The sequence below is a fragment of the Sycon ciliatum genome, chromosome 11 (assembly GCF_964019385.1).
Source record: "Sycon ciliatum chromosome 11, ocSycCili1.1, whole genome shotgun sequence".
Classification (NCBI taxonomy): Eukaryota; Metazoa; Porifera; class Calcarea; order Leucosolenida; family Sycettidae; genus Sycon; species Sycon ciliatum.
The window spans coordinates 16,765,879-16,785,018 of record NC_088653.1 but is presented as its reverse complement, the minus strand read 5'-3'; the positions used below and the strand labels follow the sequence as shown (position 1 = coordinate 16,785,018).

The 19,140-nt window shown below is 46.8% G+C and overlaps 1 protein-coding gene across 3 annotated transcripts in view; it reads left to right on the top strand.

Annotated features, from left to right (window-relative positions):
* The window catches only part of LOC135827354 (sushi, von Willebrand factor type A, EGF and pentraxin domain-containing protein 1-like), a 168,198-nt gene that overhangs the window by 104,570 nt on the left and 44,488 nt on the right, over positions 1-19,140 (top strand). For all 3 annotated transcript variants that reach the window (XM_065339864.1, XM_065339863.1, XM_065339862.1), the window contains 2 exons: positions 1,999-2,190; positions 14,363-14,557. In XM_065339864.1, coding sequence (XP_065195936.1) covers positions 1,999-2,190; positions 14,363-14,557 — 387 coding nt within the window. The remainder of the gene's footprint in view (positions 1-1,998; positions 2,191-14,362; positions 14,558-19,140) is intronic.

The following is a 19,140-nucleotide window of genomic DNA, read 5'->3' as shown; positions in this document are numbered from 1 at the left end:
CACCGCTCAAGTTACGGCCCAGTACCGCCTTCGACATGCATCGACATGCACTCACTTGGCACCTCCCACCCTCCAGAACCGATCGCTGTAAAGACTCCCCACTGTACAAGTCCCTAGAATACTACAATACCCTCCCTGCTAGATTTTTTGTGACGTCTCCTCCTGACCTGCTTTCAAACAAGATATCTGCTCACTGCTGATAAACTCAATCTGCTCCTGCAGCGCTCACCCTCTCCCATACTCGTAAAATTCAAAGTGATGTAAATCACTTTCCAACTGCATAACCCACAATCTCCTTTTCATAATTTTATCTCTTATTGGCGATGGTGCCATCGTGAGAATAAAGAACTCAACAACGTCTCACAACATTACTTTTAAATTTGCTCACTAAGTTTTTGTCGCTGCTAAAATTTTCCTTCAACATTTATGTCGGTCTAAACTTGATAATTTTCCTCCTTGTCTTGAGTGTTGTGATTCCTTTTATCTTCATGCTACATAAGTTTTTGTCTTTCCAACTCGAGCCATTCCCTGTAGGATCCTTGGTGAGAAGGGAACAAACACGTTTGGATACTTTAAGAAAAAGTGCCTTATTTGACTGGATGTGTGTTTTGCATGGACACATGCCAACTAATACTAACATGTAGCTTTGAGTTTGAAAATATTATCTGCCTCCGACTTCTATTACGATTATGTTTATGTTCGTGTGTGTGTGTGTGTGTGTGTGTGTGTGTGTGTGTGTGTGTGTGTGTGTGTGTGTGTGTGTGTGTGCACGAGTGAGTGCATGTGTGCTTGCGCGCATGTGCGTGTGTGTGTATGTGTGTGTGTGTGTGTGTGTGTGTGTGTGTGTGTGTATGTGTGTGTACGTATATGTGGCCAGCTAGTTCGGTTGGTGGGTACACTTATGCCGGATTGTGTTGGGTCTGTTACCAACGGGCTCGGCTGCTTGAAGGTGCATTGTTGTACCTACCACCTTTGTTGGTTTCAGGGTTCATATACTTTCTATTTGAAGTATACATACTTGTTTACCATTGACTGCTTCTGGCTAGATTAACTCTTGTGTAATCAATGGTGCTAGTGAAGGTTATATCAGATCCACTCTGATTTAGCCACAGGCGTATCGCACCGACTTTGGAGGTGGGGCGGCCATGGAAGGGGGGTCTGGGCCCCCCCCCCCCCCCCGGGATAAATATCAAAAATTGAAGCCAATTGCAAGCATTTCTGGGCATTTGGTGCCATTTCAGTGTACGGTAACTACAATGAAAGACTTTTTGATTCTAAAAAAAAACCAAGAAGATGCTACGATCGAGGAAAAACATTACCCTCCCCCGGGAAAAAAATCAAAAATTGAAGCCAATTGCAAGCATTCCCAGGCATTTGGTGCCATTTCAGTGTACATGGACTTTTGATTCTGCAACAAACCATGATCGGGGACAAGGATTTGCCACGTTTGCGCTGAGATCATCGCGCTTTGTTGCAGTGTGCTCAAGAAAAAAAAGAAAAAAACGGCTGAAAAAGTGGAGCGGCCATGGCCACCCCGGCCGGTGCGGTTCCGACGCCCTTGAGCCACCCACACTAGTACCAAGTATTACCTTCACTGGGGGCAGGGGTACCTGCAGTTGGATCCCGGGACGGCTACCCTGATGCCGTCAATCCTTTTTCTGCACCTTGTCCTCACCCACTTACCGAGGTGTGGTGAGCCCGTAAGTGGGAATATTTCAAGTTCACCCTAATTTGGGGATTTCAGGGGGTGTCGGCCGCTGGGTCACGGGTTCAATGGCCAATTGAGTCATCTTTCCAAGATTCCTTTTCAGTCTCTCTCCCCTCTCCCGGGGAGACCCACGTGACCAGTTTTGGCAGTGAGCAAGTACAAGTACAAGTGTGTGTGTGTGTGTGTGTGTGTGTATGTGTGTGTGCATGTGTGTGTGTATGTGTGTGTGTGTGCGTGCGTGCGTGCGCGCGCACGCTTGCATGCGCGTATGTGTGTGTGTCTCCACTCAGCAATCATCTGCCCTCACCCAGGCAATATAGTGAATGGTGTACGCATCGTTACGGTGGCCAATTACCATACTCAGACTATTGGATACCTCTCTGTGGTCACGTCTAGCTGCTATCTTGGCTTCCAGCTATCTGGAAACGCTTACCTAACCTGTATTGAAGGTGGCTGGAATGGAACACAGGCGACTTGCACTTGTAAGAATTTGATCACTTGTCCTACAGCTATTCTTTCTGATTGGTTTGGGTGCATGCATGAACATGTTGAGTCAAATCACCGAGAAAGGAAACGCTGGGTAAACAGTAATTGCTTGCTTCTTCGACTTATCTAAGGCGTTTGACTGGGTGTGGCACCAAAGACTGCTTGAAAAATTGGCCCATCTCGGACTCAATGGCAGACGCCTCTAGTGGCTTGCCTCTTATCTCACCAACAGACGACAATGTGTGCAAGTGGAGAACAGCAAGTCAACCTGGCTGAACATTCCACCGCGGGTTCCCCAATGCTCTGTCTTGGGGCCGCTTTTGTTCACCAGTCTAAAGAGTTGATCTGCCAACCGCCTGCATAAATGACAGCACCGAGTGCAGCCAGTTTGCAGACGACACTGCCATCATTGCTGCTCGTGAGAAATTTCTAGCCGCAGAAGAGCACCTCCAGCCAGCTGTGCCTGTAGCTGCACAGTGGCTGAAGGATTGGCATCTCCTGGTCAATGAAAGTAAGACCACTGTCATCCACTTCCACCACACCAACCGCCCACCTCCCAGACCCACATCGATCACACTCAACGATACCACTATCACTGTGGCCTTGTGGCATCGCCACCTTGGCCTCATCATGCAGCAGGATCTTTGATGGAACTCGCTTGTTGACTATGTTCCCACTAAAGCGTCTACTTCTGCTTTCTCAGCCTCCATCTATGTATCTTACATTCGCCCTATTCTCGCAACCCTCAATGACTGGCTTGAGCGCATCCAACGTCGCGCCGCTCGCATCTAATTGCATCGCCCCCTTTGAACACAGAACCCACTCCATGCTGCTGCACCGGCTCATATGGCCATCAATTAGCAGCCGCCGTGCCCTCTTCCATATTCTTCGAGTTCACTGCGAGTTTTTCCAGGCACCACATACCGTAAGACGGCAAATTCCGTGGGCGATCCCCAAGATTGTTCAGCCATTCGAAATGGGCTGTAGTGGAGCAAAGGAGGAGTAACACCAAACCATTTTAGAGACTACACATTTACTTTCTGCACGCACAGTTCAGGATCCAACTTACGTATAAACGCTTCTAGCACAGCCAAATGCAATCCACATCTACCACATGACAGTATTGAGAAAATATTAGGGCTGAAACAATTATACCGATAACTAATGAGAATAAAATATTTCAAAACTCGGATATCGATCGTTAAGAGTGCAATCGATAATCGTTAGTGTTCCAAACGAGTGCTAACGATTTTTTTATGCATGCATATCAGTGACAGTGTTCTAGCCCATGCACTCCATCCGATAGTAAATACAAGTGCTATCATGTACTTTCAAGCACAGAAAAATTGATTTGTGGCTTTGAAAAAGATCGGGAGACAAGACTTTGTCTTTTCGGTTCTTTTTGAAGGCGGAGATGAGAGCAGTTTCCAAAGGGTGATAACAAGATTCTTCGCTCTGGAAACAACATGAAATTCTCTAGTTCATGTTGATTCAACAGTGCGGTGACACAAAATTCTAAAGTAGCATGAGCATCTTGGACTTTCTTCGTTAACTGGTGTTCGAGATACACGAGTAGAGCTGACAAGCATCGATAAAACCAATTTGAGCCCCAGCCAGCAGAAACCTGAACATGTGTAATTTTTTCAAAAATTATTTTTTCCCTCCAAATTGTTTCTACACTATTAATCATTCAAGTTATCAAGTTTGATGACAATCTGATAAGCGAAAGCATGGAAAATAGAGTTTGAAGTCACACAGGTCAAGATTCCGTACAGTTGGCGCAGCATCCATGCCTAGTGATTCCATGCAAGTTGATCCTACAGTTTCTGATTGTGATGTGGAACAGGTACATGTAAGTAAATAGAATGCAAATCAGGCTTGCCCTCTTGGTGCTGCAGGCATGAGTTGTTCAGAAGTGTGACGATATTCCGTATACATCACTACCTTCTTTACAACACCAGAGTGCAAAACGATGATTGGTGGCTGGCCTTCCAAATTGTGTTCAGGGACCTCTGTGCTGGTAGTTTGAGCGTTGTGACAAAGCTTGCCATACTGATAGATGCGCTCACCAATACCACAGACATCCACTCTCTTGCACACTTTCACTCAGACCATGATTTCAGCATAATTGTATTTCAATGATATGAGCGAATACTCGCGTTTTGTAGCACGTGAAGATGTTGCCCGAAAGCGTTCAGCCGGTTTGAGTTTTTAGGGATCCCCTTTCTCAGCACAGGCAGCAGCCAGCTTGGCGTCATCTGGCAAGGTAGAGTACTGATAATACTACGCTCTGTTTTGCGCCGTGAGAAGCCCTCCATCAGTGTCTGCAGCATCATTGTTGTCGATGTAGAAATACGGATCGCTCAGCGGGACGACATTCTGCTTCTCCTCGCAGTCGCTATTACTCCAGCACTGACTATCGTCGCCACCAGTATCCAGTGTCGATTTTATGAGGGCTCCTCGTTGCTATGCATATGAGACTCGCCACTGCTGGACAAGCTCAGCAAGATCGCCACCAAACAAATAATTCCGATCGCGAACTAACTTTCAGCGCCGCTCCGTACAGGGAGTCTCGCGCTGACAACTCTGGACCTAAGTCTTTGTCGCGACACCTGTCGCCATCGCTGTGTCTAAACTCAACCTCCGTGTGACGAGCTCTCACCTAGCGCTAAAATCAATTGACCAGAGACATTTGAAGACATTTGAAACTCCTTTGACAACAAAGACACCCACTCGATCGAAAAAGAATCTTCAAAAGCCAGCTCACTGCGCGTCCCCAACTTTGACGTCACATTTTGATGATTGATATCAAGTACACAAGTGCTGGTTTTCGCTGGCCGGGGCTCATTTATCGATCGTAAATGATATTGGTTGATCGTTAGGAGTTAATGAATGATCGTTTCAGCCCTAGAAAATATTATATCAATGTACAACTCACCACAATTAATACGGGTTGACAGATGTTGCTTGATGGACGAAGTGCGATTCTTGGCTCCGGTGGTTGATAACTCCGCCAATTGCCCGTCATGACGTCTCTTCATCACGTCTAATGATGACTTCGTCGTCACGTCTCACAGCGTTACTTAATTTGCTCATCATGTTGTTACATGAAAAACCTTACACACATCATCTTCAAATCAAGTGGTCTCTTCGCTGCAAATTACATTATCTCAATCAAATTTTTGGCCAGGAGCCATCATCAGCATTGAGGAGAAACAAGTGAGGTGGACCTATATCAGGCAACACAAAGTGGAACTACGCCACATGTGATAAAATTGCACCATCCTTTCGTCACAGACACACACACACACATACCCATGCGCATGCCAAAACACTGAGACACACACTCATACTCACAATCGCACCAACACTCGCACACGCACCAACACTCACACTCACACAAGCTCGCACTCCAAATCACACCCGCACTCACGCACGTGCAACAAAAAAAGTCGAAACGACACTCACAAAAAGACAATTTGCCTGAAAACAAGGTGTGAATAGTGGTGGGACTATGACAAAAAGAGATGAGATTCAGTCGCCAAACTGGACTTACGCTACGACATTGTGTTATGTTGTTGTCATTATTATATGAGCCAGAGCACGCTAAAACATGACCACACCTTTTTTGAAAAAGTCGCGATAATCGCGATTTGAATTCCGCGGCAAAAAATACGAAGTGCAGTGCAACGCGAGTCGCTGTTGTTGTTCTCCTCGGTCGACTGGACTGTTCCGGATGCATTTCTTAGTTGCAAGTAAGTTTATTTGTTTGAGTTTGTATTCCATGTTGCGCTGAGTCGCCTAAAACTGATCGTCATCGATGTATCGACGGAAGAGCCTAGTAGTAGTAATGTACTGCGGAGCGGAAGAAGACGACATCCTCGCACTCCATGCGGAGGATAAAATATTTTGAGGATTCGGGTCGGAAACAGAAGGAAGATGATGATGGCTGCAGCGACGAGTCATTTGAGGGCGACACTTTCATCGAGCGTAAAAGAATTGATGCTGGTAGTCCCACGATCTGCAGTGACGAGGAATTCTACTCTGATGACAACCTGGCAAGCGATTGGCTTCGACACTGACTTTGGAGGTGAGTCGGCCGATGATTTGGCCAGAATGGACATCGCTGCACAAATCCGGAACAATGCCAGTATTGGTTGCAAGTGCCAAAACAATCGATGGACTCTGCTGCTCCCTCAACTTGCTCAAGTCGATAATTTGAGTGCCCTTATGCGGAACATCGCTAGCACGAGCAGTAGGCAGCGCAAGCAGTACTCTCTGGCGAGCGGAGAAAACCGTGTGCAGATGGGCTTTGGTGTGGGGAATATGAGTGCGACGTCGAATATGTTGAGAGAGACTGTGTGCAGCAGTGTATACTGTATATCTGAAAGTACAGGTGGAGTGTGATGGAGAGGACGTGGAGTGGCAATTTTTTCGGCCATCTACAGATGTTGACCGTGTTTTCGCTGGCGATTCTCCAGTGGTGCTCCAAAGGTATTTCGGACACCCAGCTCAGCTGCCTATAGAAATTTTGGATGTGACCGAGTACCTGTCAGCTCATGCTATAACTTAGTATAAGACCCTGGACAGAGGAACTGACCCGGAAAGGATGAACCAAGGGACATATCAACTAACAGAACTTTTATCATAGCTGGAGAGCGGAAGCAGTTTTTGGAGCCCCGTAGTTTTTTTTAGCACAATAGTCCGCTCCCAGCCCGTATGGCTGCGGATGCATAGATAGTAAACTAGATCACTTAGAGTGCTGATTCACTACAACCGCCAGGCGTCATGGCCGGAAACGGAGCTGATACGGAGCCCTGGCGACAGCTCTCGTCTTCGACACTGAAGAAGAACACTGTTGTATTCCCCTCGCAAGCCCAGGTAAGCGTGGGGCCTACATAAAGCGCCTAGAAGAGCAAGGTATCACCGGCATCATTTCGATGCAGACAACAAGCAGGGGTCAATGTAGACTTACCGTTGAGTCATATGAAAAAGCCAAATTGTTGGTGCTCAATGGCTTCGATTGCAAGGGCGAACGGGTTTCACCACGCTTCGTTTCCGCACCAACAACACAGTTACACATCCATGATGCTCCGATCTGGATCTCAGACGGTGTGCTCAAAGCTGCGCTTTCACCGTACGGAAAGCTTATCGGTGAGATACGACACGGCAAAATCACACTTTCAAACGGCACCCAAACAGCAACTGGTGTGCAATTCGCCACGTTCGAACTAAAACCAGGCAGTTCGATCCCGTCGTACCTGCGTACGACAGAAGGATCCCACGAGCTCCGCATCATCCACGACGGCCAGGTAGGCACGTGCAGGCTACCGGTATGTGGCCAGATAGGTCACATCACGCGTACCTGCCAAAACCGTCGCAGTGCACACACCTACACGCATGCCGGCAGAGAAGGCAGCAGCACTCGCAGCACAGAGCGGAACAGCGGAGCTGAAGCTGACTCTCATCGTACCGATTCGGCACCAAAAGCATCCCAGAGTTTGACCCACGCCAGCGCCGCATCCCAAACGGCCTCCGACGGTGCCAACATCACGTCGAAAGCAGACCTGCTCCCGAGCTCGCACCCAAACAACCCAGTCAACGACCAGTACGAGTCGTACGAACACGACATTGCATCGCCCATGTCGGCAACAGGCACGACCGTGCACCCCGGAACGCCGCCAGGCAGCACAAATACAGGTACGACAACATCCAACTCAACGCACACCGACACAACTACTCCGACAACAAAGTGTTATCACCCGGACTCGGTGCTTACTGAAGACCTCCTCTCCTCACTGGTGACTAACACAGACATGTCTAAACAGCCAACAAACCCCTGGATTACTTCCGAACGACGCAGGAGACCCAGTCCCAATGCGGAATCCTCACCTGATTTCAAAAATTCCAAAAAGCAAAAAGAGAGCAACAACATCGACCCTGGCCAAAGCCAACCCCTTGCCCCATCACAGGGCTCACGCTTCAGCCCACTGGTGTCACAGGATACTCAATCCTAGCCTACAGACTCTGTAATGTTGTTCTCCACACAAAATCAGCTAGAACAATACAGTCGAATGTCACTTATCCGGTCGCCAGTTATCCGAGCACGTCGGTTATCCGACAAGCCCGGGAGTGGTAATTTTATGACTCTCAACAGTAAAATTCTTAAAACAATTTTTTTGTATTATTATACGGTGTAATATGCATTTACTTGAAGTAGATGTGGTCAAATATGCTAACATCAGGGGACACGATAACGGTCGGACATTGGAGATTTTCCGACCATTTTCGATTCGAATCCGGCGCTTTTTTTCTTGAACGGACAATCTGTCCGATCGAAATTCACAAAAAAATAGCGTCGTTGGGAAAGAGAACGGCTGAAGACAATGGCGCTCTGCCTGGGAAGAAGCCTCACGAAGTCGGAGCAGCAACCTGTGACAATAGGGTTTTACAGCATGACAGGGAGCTGTCCACTTCAGTGTAGCTTCAGTTTGAGCGTAGCAAACGATCAAGAAGGAGTTTTGGATGAAATATTTTCTTCACTTTCTCGCTACAATAGGAACTATTCCGCAAGGCGCTTGTACAATCCGAAATATTGAAAACGTCCGTGCTCCACGGAAACAAGGCGTCAGAAATGTACCAGCTTGCGGTATGCCTCTATCGAAAGGAGCAGTAATCTGCAAATCCAGTAAATTACGCTCTTGTTGAACAGGCTCTGTGCAAGATCGACGGAGCAGCAGCAGCGACAGTTAGTCAGAAAGTCAACGTCGCGTAGAAACTACGTGCTGTTCAAAGAGCACATCGTGTTTGCAAAGATGGGAGCCTACAGCCAACTCGAGTAGTGACATGTTGTCGATCTTGGAGCTAGCAACAATAAATTGGAATGGGCAAGCAGGTGCCCACTTTGTCTTTTGTCGACTGCGTAAAAATAAATGTCTTTGATCCGCCGCTGAAAAACCAGCTCAAATCTGAAATGTGCAGAAACACTGCATGCATGCTCATAATAATATTATCACAGTTACTATGCTTGCTGAAAAAATGCACAGCGATTGGAATCAGTGTTACAATACTTGAGATCTGTGTGATGATCATACTTGATGTGAAAAGGAATACCGCAGTGTGATGTAGCATGTACACGTATGTGTGCATTATGCAGTGGTGTCGTGTGTGAAATAATTCATTGGTGAAGACAATAATTATGAGTACCAGACTTGTAAAAAAAATCACAGTGTCCGGCCATGTCCGACCGGTTCCAGAAGTGGCAGGACATTGTGTCAGAGCAATTTTGAAATCTTATCGTGTTCCCTGTAACATGTATGTGTACATGTAGCAATTCATGAATATGCATGAATAGATTTGGGTATTGTGTACATACAAGTAAATCAGTGAAATCCAGCCATATATGCACATAAAAAATGATATCAGTTATCCAACATATTCAGTTATCCAACATGCCTGATTCCCGATAAGTGACATTCGACTGTACCTTCAATTGCGAAAATACCAAAAAAACAGAAACAAATTCCAAAAATAAATAAAAAATAATGGAAGTCGCGAATTTCATCAGCTCGAACGTCAGGTGCCTGTTTAACAAGATGGACGAGCTTAACCACGTGGCAGAGTTGCAACAACCGTCAATAATCGCCATCCAGGAAACCTGGGCTGATCCATCTGACAGCGACGGAATGTACGCCATCAACGGCTACAAACTCATAAGAGCGGACAGGGACACCTTTAGTGGAGGAGTCGCCACATACATACCACACAGCTGCCAACACGAGACAATTACCATTCCCATGACTCAAGCGGAATGTAATTGGATTGGAATAACAACCGGCCAAACCTCTCTTGTGGTAGGGAACATCTACCGTCCCCCACGGTCCGACCCGGCAGAGTTCGTGATGGAAGTGGAGAGACCCATAAAGCTAGTTGAAAGACCCCAGGATGAGATACATGTACTTCTCCTTGGCGATTTCAACGCCAAGAACTGCTTGTGGCACCCCAGCGACACCACTGATGCCTTAGGTGAGGACCTGCATTGGCTGTGCGAGACTCGTGGCCTCACACAACACGTCTCCTTTGACACCCACCCACGCCAATACACACCTACATCGTGCCTGGACCTGGCCATCTCTAGCTTCAGCCGCAATAACATCACCATCACAAGCCTGCCCCCTGTGGGTGCCTCTGATCATGTTGTCATACAAGGCAACCTATGACCCCAGCAGCACACCACCCACAGAAACAATAATACCAATAATAATAATAATAAAGATGAGAGCAGTACTACACAGCAGAGCACCTCCAGCACATACTGGTTGTGGAGCGAGGAACGCATTGCCTCCCTGCGTGCAGCTCTTGCTACCTGCAATCTGCAGCACGATCCACATCCCACTGACCCTCAGCTAGTAACCTCATTCTGGAACTTCTGGAGAGACCAGATACTGAAACTAGCCGTGCACCACTGGCAAGTGACCAGAAGCAAATCCCGCAAGAAAACCACGCCCACTCGTCCCTGGATGACGAAGGATCTCCTCAGCCAGATCAAAACAAAGCACAAACAGTTCCGCACCTATAAGGGGACCCAATTAGACTCAGACTGGAAACTGTACACAGCCCAGGGTAACCGAGTAACCGCTCTTTTGCGACAGGCTAAGTCCGACTTTGTCCAGCAAACAACGTCAACGGGTACAAACCTCCACCGTCTACTGAAGCACCTGAAGAAACCGCCTAAGCAAACAATTCCTACACTATCGACGGCCAACTCCACTGCAGCCACGGCAATGGAGAAGGCAACAGCTCTCAACAAGTTCTTTATCTCCCAAAGCCAACAGTCCATCGACAAGACCGCCTGTACTACACCAGACATGAACACTACCCCTGACATCAGTCATACTCTAAATACAATCGCAGTGAGTGGAAGAGGTCGAGAAGCTTCTAAGCAGTCTAGACACTGGCAAGAGCCCAGGCTTTGACAGCATCCCAACTCGGCTCCTGAAAGAAACTGCAAAGGAAATCTCCCCATCTCTCACTAGTCTCTACAATCTGTCCTTCAGAACCGGAGAAATACCACAAGATTGGAAAGACGCAACTACAGTCCGTATCGCCTATAAGGTTGGCGGCTATAGTAATATACCGGATATAGTGATCAATTTCTCAAATTCATTTTCATTTGCCATAACTAAGTATACACAGTTATCGCGTATAGTTATAATCGTCTATAGTAATTATATCGCCTATATTGATCAAATTCATATTTCAAAAGACGTTTATTACACTATTTTGCATCGGTTATAGTGATTGATGTAAAATCAAGCGATGTCAGAGGAGAACAGGGTGTTACTTCTTCGTGAAGAACTTGTCCAGTGACTCAGTGAGTGTTGTTTGGTGAGTTTTGTTTGTACAAGTTGCCAAAATATGCCTCCATCATGAGGAAATCCTGATTTTGTGTGTCAGGCGCTACCGCCAGCTACATGACATTGTACATGTATGTAGTGCGTACATGTATGTGCACGGCGCGCTGAGTCGTTTGACACCCCACTCGCATACATTGCATGCAGTATCGGTCATAGTAATATATCGCTTATAGTGATAAAATGCTCAAAATCAAACACCAACGCTATAGGCGATACTGACTGTATTACACCCATCCCCAAGTCGGGCAACCCCTCCCATCCTACCAACTACCGACCCATCTCCCTGCTCAGTATAATATCAAAAACACGAAGAAAAAATAGTCCACTCTCGTCTTTACAATCACATAGAACTGCACTTACCCTCCAACCAATCCGGCTTCAGGAAACAAGACGGGACCGAACTGCAACTCGCACGGATCGTCCACCAGATATCCACCGCTAGGGATGCGGGGAAGCATGTTGTCACGTGTTTCTTCAATCTCAGTAAAGCCTTTGGTCGTGTATGGCATCAAGACTTGCTGAAAAAGCTGAGCCACTACGGTGTCGACGGCAATGCTCACAAGTGGTTCGAAGCCTACTTGACAGGACGCAGACAGTGGGTGCAGGTTGAAGGCACAACATCTGCCCTCATACCAATACCAGCGGGAGTGCCTCAGGGCTCTGTCCTGGGACAACTTCTGTTCCCGGCGTACACCATTGACCTGCCCACTGCCTGTGAAAATGCCACAAACTCGTGTAGCCAGTTCGCGAACGACACCGCACCAATTGCCATTGCAGGCAGCTACATTGAGTGTGCGGCTGCGCTACAAAGAAGCGTCGACGCCGCAGCAGAATGGCTAGAGCGCTGGCACCGGCTAGTCAATAAAACGAAAACCGTCATCCTCCCGTTCTACCATGCTAACCGACCCCCACCACGACTACCCGAAATAAAACTTGGGCAAACCCTCCTAGAAACAGTAACACAACATCGTCACCTCGGCATCATCTTTCAGCACGACCTAAGATGGTCAGCCCACCTTGACTTTGTGCTGAAGAAAGCCGTAAAATCTTTTAATGTTCTCTTTCGGCTGAAATCAACTCTACACACTAAATCACTCTCTCTCTCATTTACAAAACATATATCCTGCCTATAATTGAATATACGTGCATTGCTGTCACCCCGCTCTCAATCGCAGCCCTTGACCGTCTTGAGCGAATCCAGCGCAAGGCGGCCAGAATCTGCCTCCGTCTCCCCCTCTACACTACTCTGAATCATTCAACACTGCTCCATCTGCTCAAATGGCCGACAATGTTCTCTCACCGCAAAGTTAAGCTCACCCGTCGTGCCCACTCCATAAAATACCAGTATGCCCCACAACACATACGCATGCTCAACACCCCCGCTCAAGTTACGGCCCAGTAAGGCCTTCGACACGCATGCACTTGGCACCTCCCACCCTCCAGAACCGATCGCTGTAAAGACTCCCCACTGTTCAAGTCCCTAGAATACTACAATGCCCTCCCTGCTAGCATTCGTGGCGTCTCCTCCCGATCTGCTTTCAAACAAGAAATCTGCTCACTGCTGATTAACTCAATCTGCTCCTGCAGCGCTCACCCTCTCCCATACTTGTAAAATTCGAAGTGATGTAAATCACTTTCCAGCTGCATAACCCACGATCTCACCTTCTCATACATTTGTCTCTTATTGGCGATGGTGCCATCGTGAGAATAAAGAATTCAAAAAATTCAAAATGTGTGCAAAAATGACAATCCCATTCTTGTACATAGAATTTCACCATTTCAACAGTGCTGTATATAACCAAAATACACGTACGGTAATAATTCTGTATATAACCAGTGTAGCAACACTAGACATGTCCGATCAATCCAAAACTTTCAGACAGTGAATATTAGGTGTGTTTGATCATTTTGAGCCCAGCACAACCCAGGGGCCAACCAATATAGCTGATTTGGTCCAAGTTCAACCCCATAAGATCAACAGACAAAGACTGTTAGTTTCACGTTGTGAGTGGTCATTCAAATCCGAGCTCAAAGTAAACCAAGACAGAGGGCTGAGACCGAGTCTCGACTCGACTCGACTGAAGTAAAAGAGGGAGTGAGAGCTTCTTTTATAGCGCAATTTAGAGATATGACGTGACCATTGCTTAGAATGCTACGAGGTAATTCCAACTCATAATAGAACAGGTAAAACCGGAATATGCACAGCAAGTCAGCAGAAAAGCAAAATACACGTACGGTAATCATTCGAGAAGAAACAGGAAGAAAGACATGGAGAGAAGAAAGACCAACTTGGGACGGGGGAGCCCGCTCACCCACGTCAGAGTACAATGTGCGTATATGAGGGTCATGTTGGGGAGCCCGCTTACCCAACGTGCCATTGCTCATCGGCTTCTTATTTGTAAATTCTGCGGTGTTCTTCACTCCAGTCACGTCCAGGGACGTGACACATGTAGCTTCGTTTGAAAATATAACCCACCTCCGACTTCTATTACGTTTATCTTTATATTTGTTTGTTTGTGTGTGTGTGTGTGTGTGTGTGTGTGTGTGTGTGTGTGTGTGTATGCGCTTGCATGCATGTATGTGTGTGTATATGTGTACTTGCGTACACACGTATGTATGTGTGTGTGTGTGTGTGTGTGTGTGTGTGCGTGCGTGTGTGTGTGTGTGTGTGCGTGTATGTGTGTGTGTGTGTGCATGTGTGTGCGTGTGTGTATGTGCGCTTGCATGCGCGTATGTGTGTGCCCCCACTCAGCAATCATCTGCTCCGACCCAGGCAATCCAGCAAATGGTGTACGCATCATTACGCGAAATCATCCCCTTGGTAGGGATGTTATTGGATACCGCTCTGCGTTGAATTCTAGCTGCAACCCTGGCTACCAGCTATCTGGAAACGCTTACAGAACCTGTAATTACAGTGGCTGGAATGGAGAGCAGGCGAATTGCACGGGTAAGAATTTTATCACTTGTCCTACAGCTATTCTTCCTGAATGGTTTGGGTGCATGCTTGAACATGTTGAGTGAACAATTGATCCAAGCTAGTTGAGTGGTGGTGATTGGGTGCGGGGGGGGGGGGGGGGGGGGAGGTAAAGTGGAATGTGAAGTGATACTGATGTCCTTCCCCGGCCTGCCGGTTTGACTTGGCCATGAGTAGGGCTTAAATCATCCAGTTGCTTTTCGGCCTGTGGTATTAAAGACTTGAAGGTTGCATGCTTGATATGATTCTGTAAGACCTAGTGAACTGGCGCTAACCTCTCAAGACACTTGTTTTGTTGAAGGACAGTACTGTTCTATGCAATTGGATCCGAGCGTGGAACAAGTTGGTGCCCAGCACCAGTTTACATCCCAGTGTTTGCAGGTCTGGAGCTGCACAGCACCCGGCGCGTCATTCACTCGCTCCCCTTTTATACTTCGCACTATCTTTCCGTGCACTCCTTCTTCTGTAACTTACTCGGCAGTTGCTGAGAGTATCGAAATCCAGTATGTCTTTTGTCACTGGCCTCGTACAACAGCCTGCCTTCATCATATCGCTATAATTATAATAATCTTTATTCCCGTAGCTATGCAGAAGACGTTACTTCAGTAACGTCTGGCGCTAGCCAGGGTCCACACAGCTTTAATTTGGTATTTGTGTGTTTGTTTGTTTGTTTGTTTGTGTCACGCCTGGCGCTATCCGTATCTGACGGCAAAAAAGCATAGGATGTTATAAATTTTTCAATTCTCCTATTTTTTTTTCAGGCATATCCTGGGATTCGAACCCGCACTATCGCCCTACATGCATTCCCCCATACACTTCGCATTCATACCCATTCTTCCAAGTTGCTTCACGTTATTATCTTGCGTTTGAAAGCCCTATTAATTTTGAATATTGCGGGCAGCTGTATGTGGCCAGCTGTGTTTGATGGTACGGTACGGTTCGGGAGACGGTGTCATATTACCCTCGATCGTACCTGTCCCGTACCTATCCCCTACCGTACCGTGCCATCAAAGACGGCTGGCCACAAGGCATATTCAAATAGGGCTTTCAAATGCAAGATCACAGTGTGAAACAACTTGGAAGAATTAGCATGTATGCAAAGTGTATCGGGGGATGCATGCAGGGCGCGCGATAGTGCGGGTTCGAATCCCAGGTTATGTCTTAAAAAAAGGACTTTTTTAAAGAATTTATAACATCCCTATGCTTTTTTTTTTGTCTAGGTCATCAAGGCAAAAAAGCATAGCGTAGGGCCCTGAGCTTCCAAGCTCTCTCGTTCCCGTAGCTATGCAGAAGACGTTACTTCAGTAACGTCTGGCGCTAGCCAGGGTCCACACAGCTTTAATTTGGTATTTGTTTGTTTGTTTGTTTGAGGCAGGCAGGCATAGTGGGATGGTCTAAGACCTCGATTGAGTAACAGAGGGTACCAGGTTCAAGTCCTGCTTGGAAGCGGAAGGAATTTTTCCAGCCGTGCTGCGACCCACAGTTCATTGGGAACTCGTGGCCTGGCACGAGGGTAACATGGATGCCGCTAATGGGATTTCGGTCTTTGACCACTTGGTGGTGGGTCTGATCTACTCACCTCCCACCGTTTAGGCGCTGCATCTGCGCTTTTGATCCTAGAGGGTGGTGGTGTTTCCACTCTGCGGATGCGGAAAACTCGGCTTCCAGCCAAGTCTCACGCGAACCGTGAAAAAAGTGTTTGTTTGTTTGTGTGTTTGTGTCACGCCTGGAGTTATCCCGTGTCTGTCCTGTATATGTGACTACAACGGCTCTACAGGATTGTACATAACAGCTGGCCACAATATTTGCTGGCTCCCGTATCTGTCCCGTACCGTCCCGTACAAACAGGCCAAGACGAACGAAATGACTACATGGTGATTATTGAAGAGGGAGATTATTGAAGAGAGCTTACTGAAGAGAGAGAGAGTTGAAGAGAGAGCAACACAATAAAAAGGGCCTGAGTAGCTATGGCAAACATGGACGCGCAAGTAGCTACCCAGGCCAAATGCATAATGCATGAACTAATGAATTATATGAATTAATATATGAGCCCCAGCCAGCAGAAACCTGAACATGTGTAATTTTTCAAAAAAATATTTTTTCGCTCGAAATTGATTCTACACTATTAATGATAGCTTGCATAGACCTCGGTCCTGCCGGTAGGACCTACCGGTGGGGCCATCATACACAGACATGCTGCATGGCCTCTGTTCTAACATTGACCTAAAACTTGACCCTTAACTGTTGCTAAAGGGGGTAATGGAGGAGTCCACAAATTTTAGATGTGATCGCACAAGGCATACTACGAAATTCCATGGTAACAGCCCATGGTAACCATGGAAACGGAGTATGGAATTATGCATTCCACTGCCTTGGCAAGCTAATAAAAACATTAGGACCTCACCACAATTGATGTGTCACGACGGTCAAAATTCACTTTGGACAGAGTTGCTAGCGCACCGACAGGATTATGTGCAGCCATTTTGACATTCGATAAAATTGCGCATACGCAATGCACTGGACATAGCCTTGCATTTTGCGCCATTACTTTGCCTGACAAAGACCTCATCTCAACAATTTTTTCAAGAAATTTCTCAACCAAAGGCGCTTTTGCAGCTTGATTTCTGGGGTCCTACCGGTAGGATGGTATGCAAGCTGTCATTAATCATTCAAGTTATCAAGTTTGGTGACAATCTGATAAGCGAAAGCATGGAAAATAGAGTTTGAAGTCACACCGGTCAAGATTCGGTACAGTTGGCGCAGCATCCATGCCTAGTGACTCCATGCAAGTTGATCCTACAGTTTCTGATTGTGATGTGGAACAGGTACATGTAAGTGAATAGAATGCAAGTCAGGCTTGCCCTCTTGGTGCTGCAGGCATGAGTAGTTCCGAAGTGTGACGATATTCCGTATACACCACTACCTTCTTTACAACACCAGAGTGCAAAACAATGATTGGTGGCTGGCCTTCCAAAATGTGTTCAGGGACCTCTGTGCTGGCAGTTTGAGCGTTGTCCCAAAGCTTGCCATACTGATAGATGTACTGACCAATACCACAGACATCCACTCCCTTGCACACTTTCACTCAGACCATGATTTCAGCATAATTGTATTTCAATGATATGAGCGAATACTCGCATTTTGTAGCACGTGAAGATGTTGCCCCAAAGCGTTCAGCCGGTTTGACTTTTTAGGGATCCCCTTTCTCAGCACAGGCAGCACCCAGCTTGGCGTCGTCTGGCAAGGTAGAGTACTGATAATACTACGCTCTGTTTTGCGCCGTGAGAAGCCCTCCATCAGTGTCTGCAACATCATTGTTGTCGATGCCGTAGTAATATGGATCGCTCAGCGGGTCGACATTCAGCTTCTCCTCGCAGTCGCTATTACTCCAGCACTGACTATCGTCGCCACCAGTATCCTGTGTCGATTTTATGGGGCTCTTTGTTGCTATGCATATGAGACTCGGCACTGCTGGACAAACTCAGCGAGATCACCACCAAAGAAAGAATTCCGATCGCGAACTAACTTTCAGCGCCGCTTCGTACAGGGAGTCTCACGCTGACAACTCACGACCTAAGTCCTTGTCGTGACACCTGTCGCCATCGCTGTGTCTAAACTCAACCTCCGTGTGATGAGCTCTCACCTAATGCTAAAATCAATTGACCAGAGACACTTGAAGACACTTGAAACTCCTTTGACAACAAAGACACCCACTCGATCGAAAAGGAATCTTCAAAAGCCAGCTCACTGCGCGTCCCAAACTTTGACGTCACATTTTGATGATTGATATCAAGTACACAAGTGCTGGTTTCCGCTGGCCGGGGCTCATATTGAAATTACTTGTGGGCCTAACAAATAAAATAAAATAAAATGTAATAGATATGTAATAGATAACTGTATCTAAGAACTCAACTGGTGAGCCAAGGAAAAATTTGTAACATGGGAAATTGTGGGCTCAAGTTATGCGATCGAGTCCACCAACTAAACAGATTTTAAATAGTCAGACGTGCACAATCTAGTACAAAGCTGACAGGGAGTACTGAGACATTCTACCGCATGAAAGTCAGCTTGAGCACTGCTTGATAGCACTAACCAGCCAACGGCCTTCCAACCTGGAAGGGTCATGGATATTAGTGCTAATTCCAAATCGGGGAAGGCGAGCGCCATCGAGCCGAGCACAAGCTACATTCCCAGACTTCATGGAATGCTGGCCTGGTATGATGACGGGACGGCAAGACCAGACAGAATGGTCAAACCACAATTCAACAACGCAAAGCAGCAACCACCCAACCTGGAAGGCTCAATATTATCAGAGATGAAACTATGAAGGGGAAGCTTCGCTAGGTTGAATTGTAACAAACCGAATGCCAACATCTTACAATACTGTAGGTAGTTGATGACAATGATGGACTAACTAATTTCAATAACTTGTCACATGTATAGTATCAAACGACGATGGTTTCGCCGTATTGTTCATGACGGCTCTTCAGGTGTGCATCTTAAAAGAACTCAGATGGTGAGCCAAGGAAAAAATCCGACTATTCAAAATCTAGTCT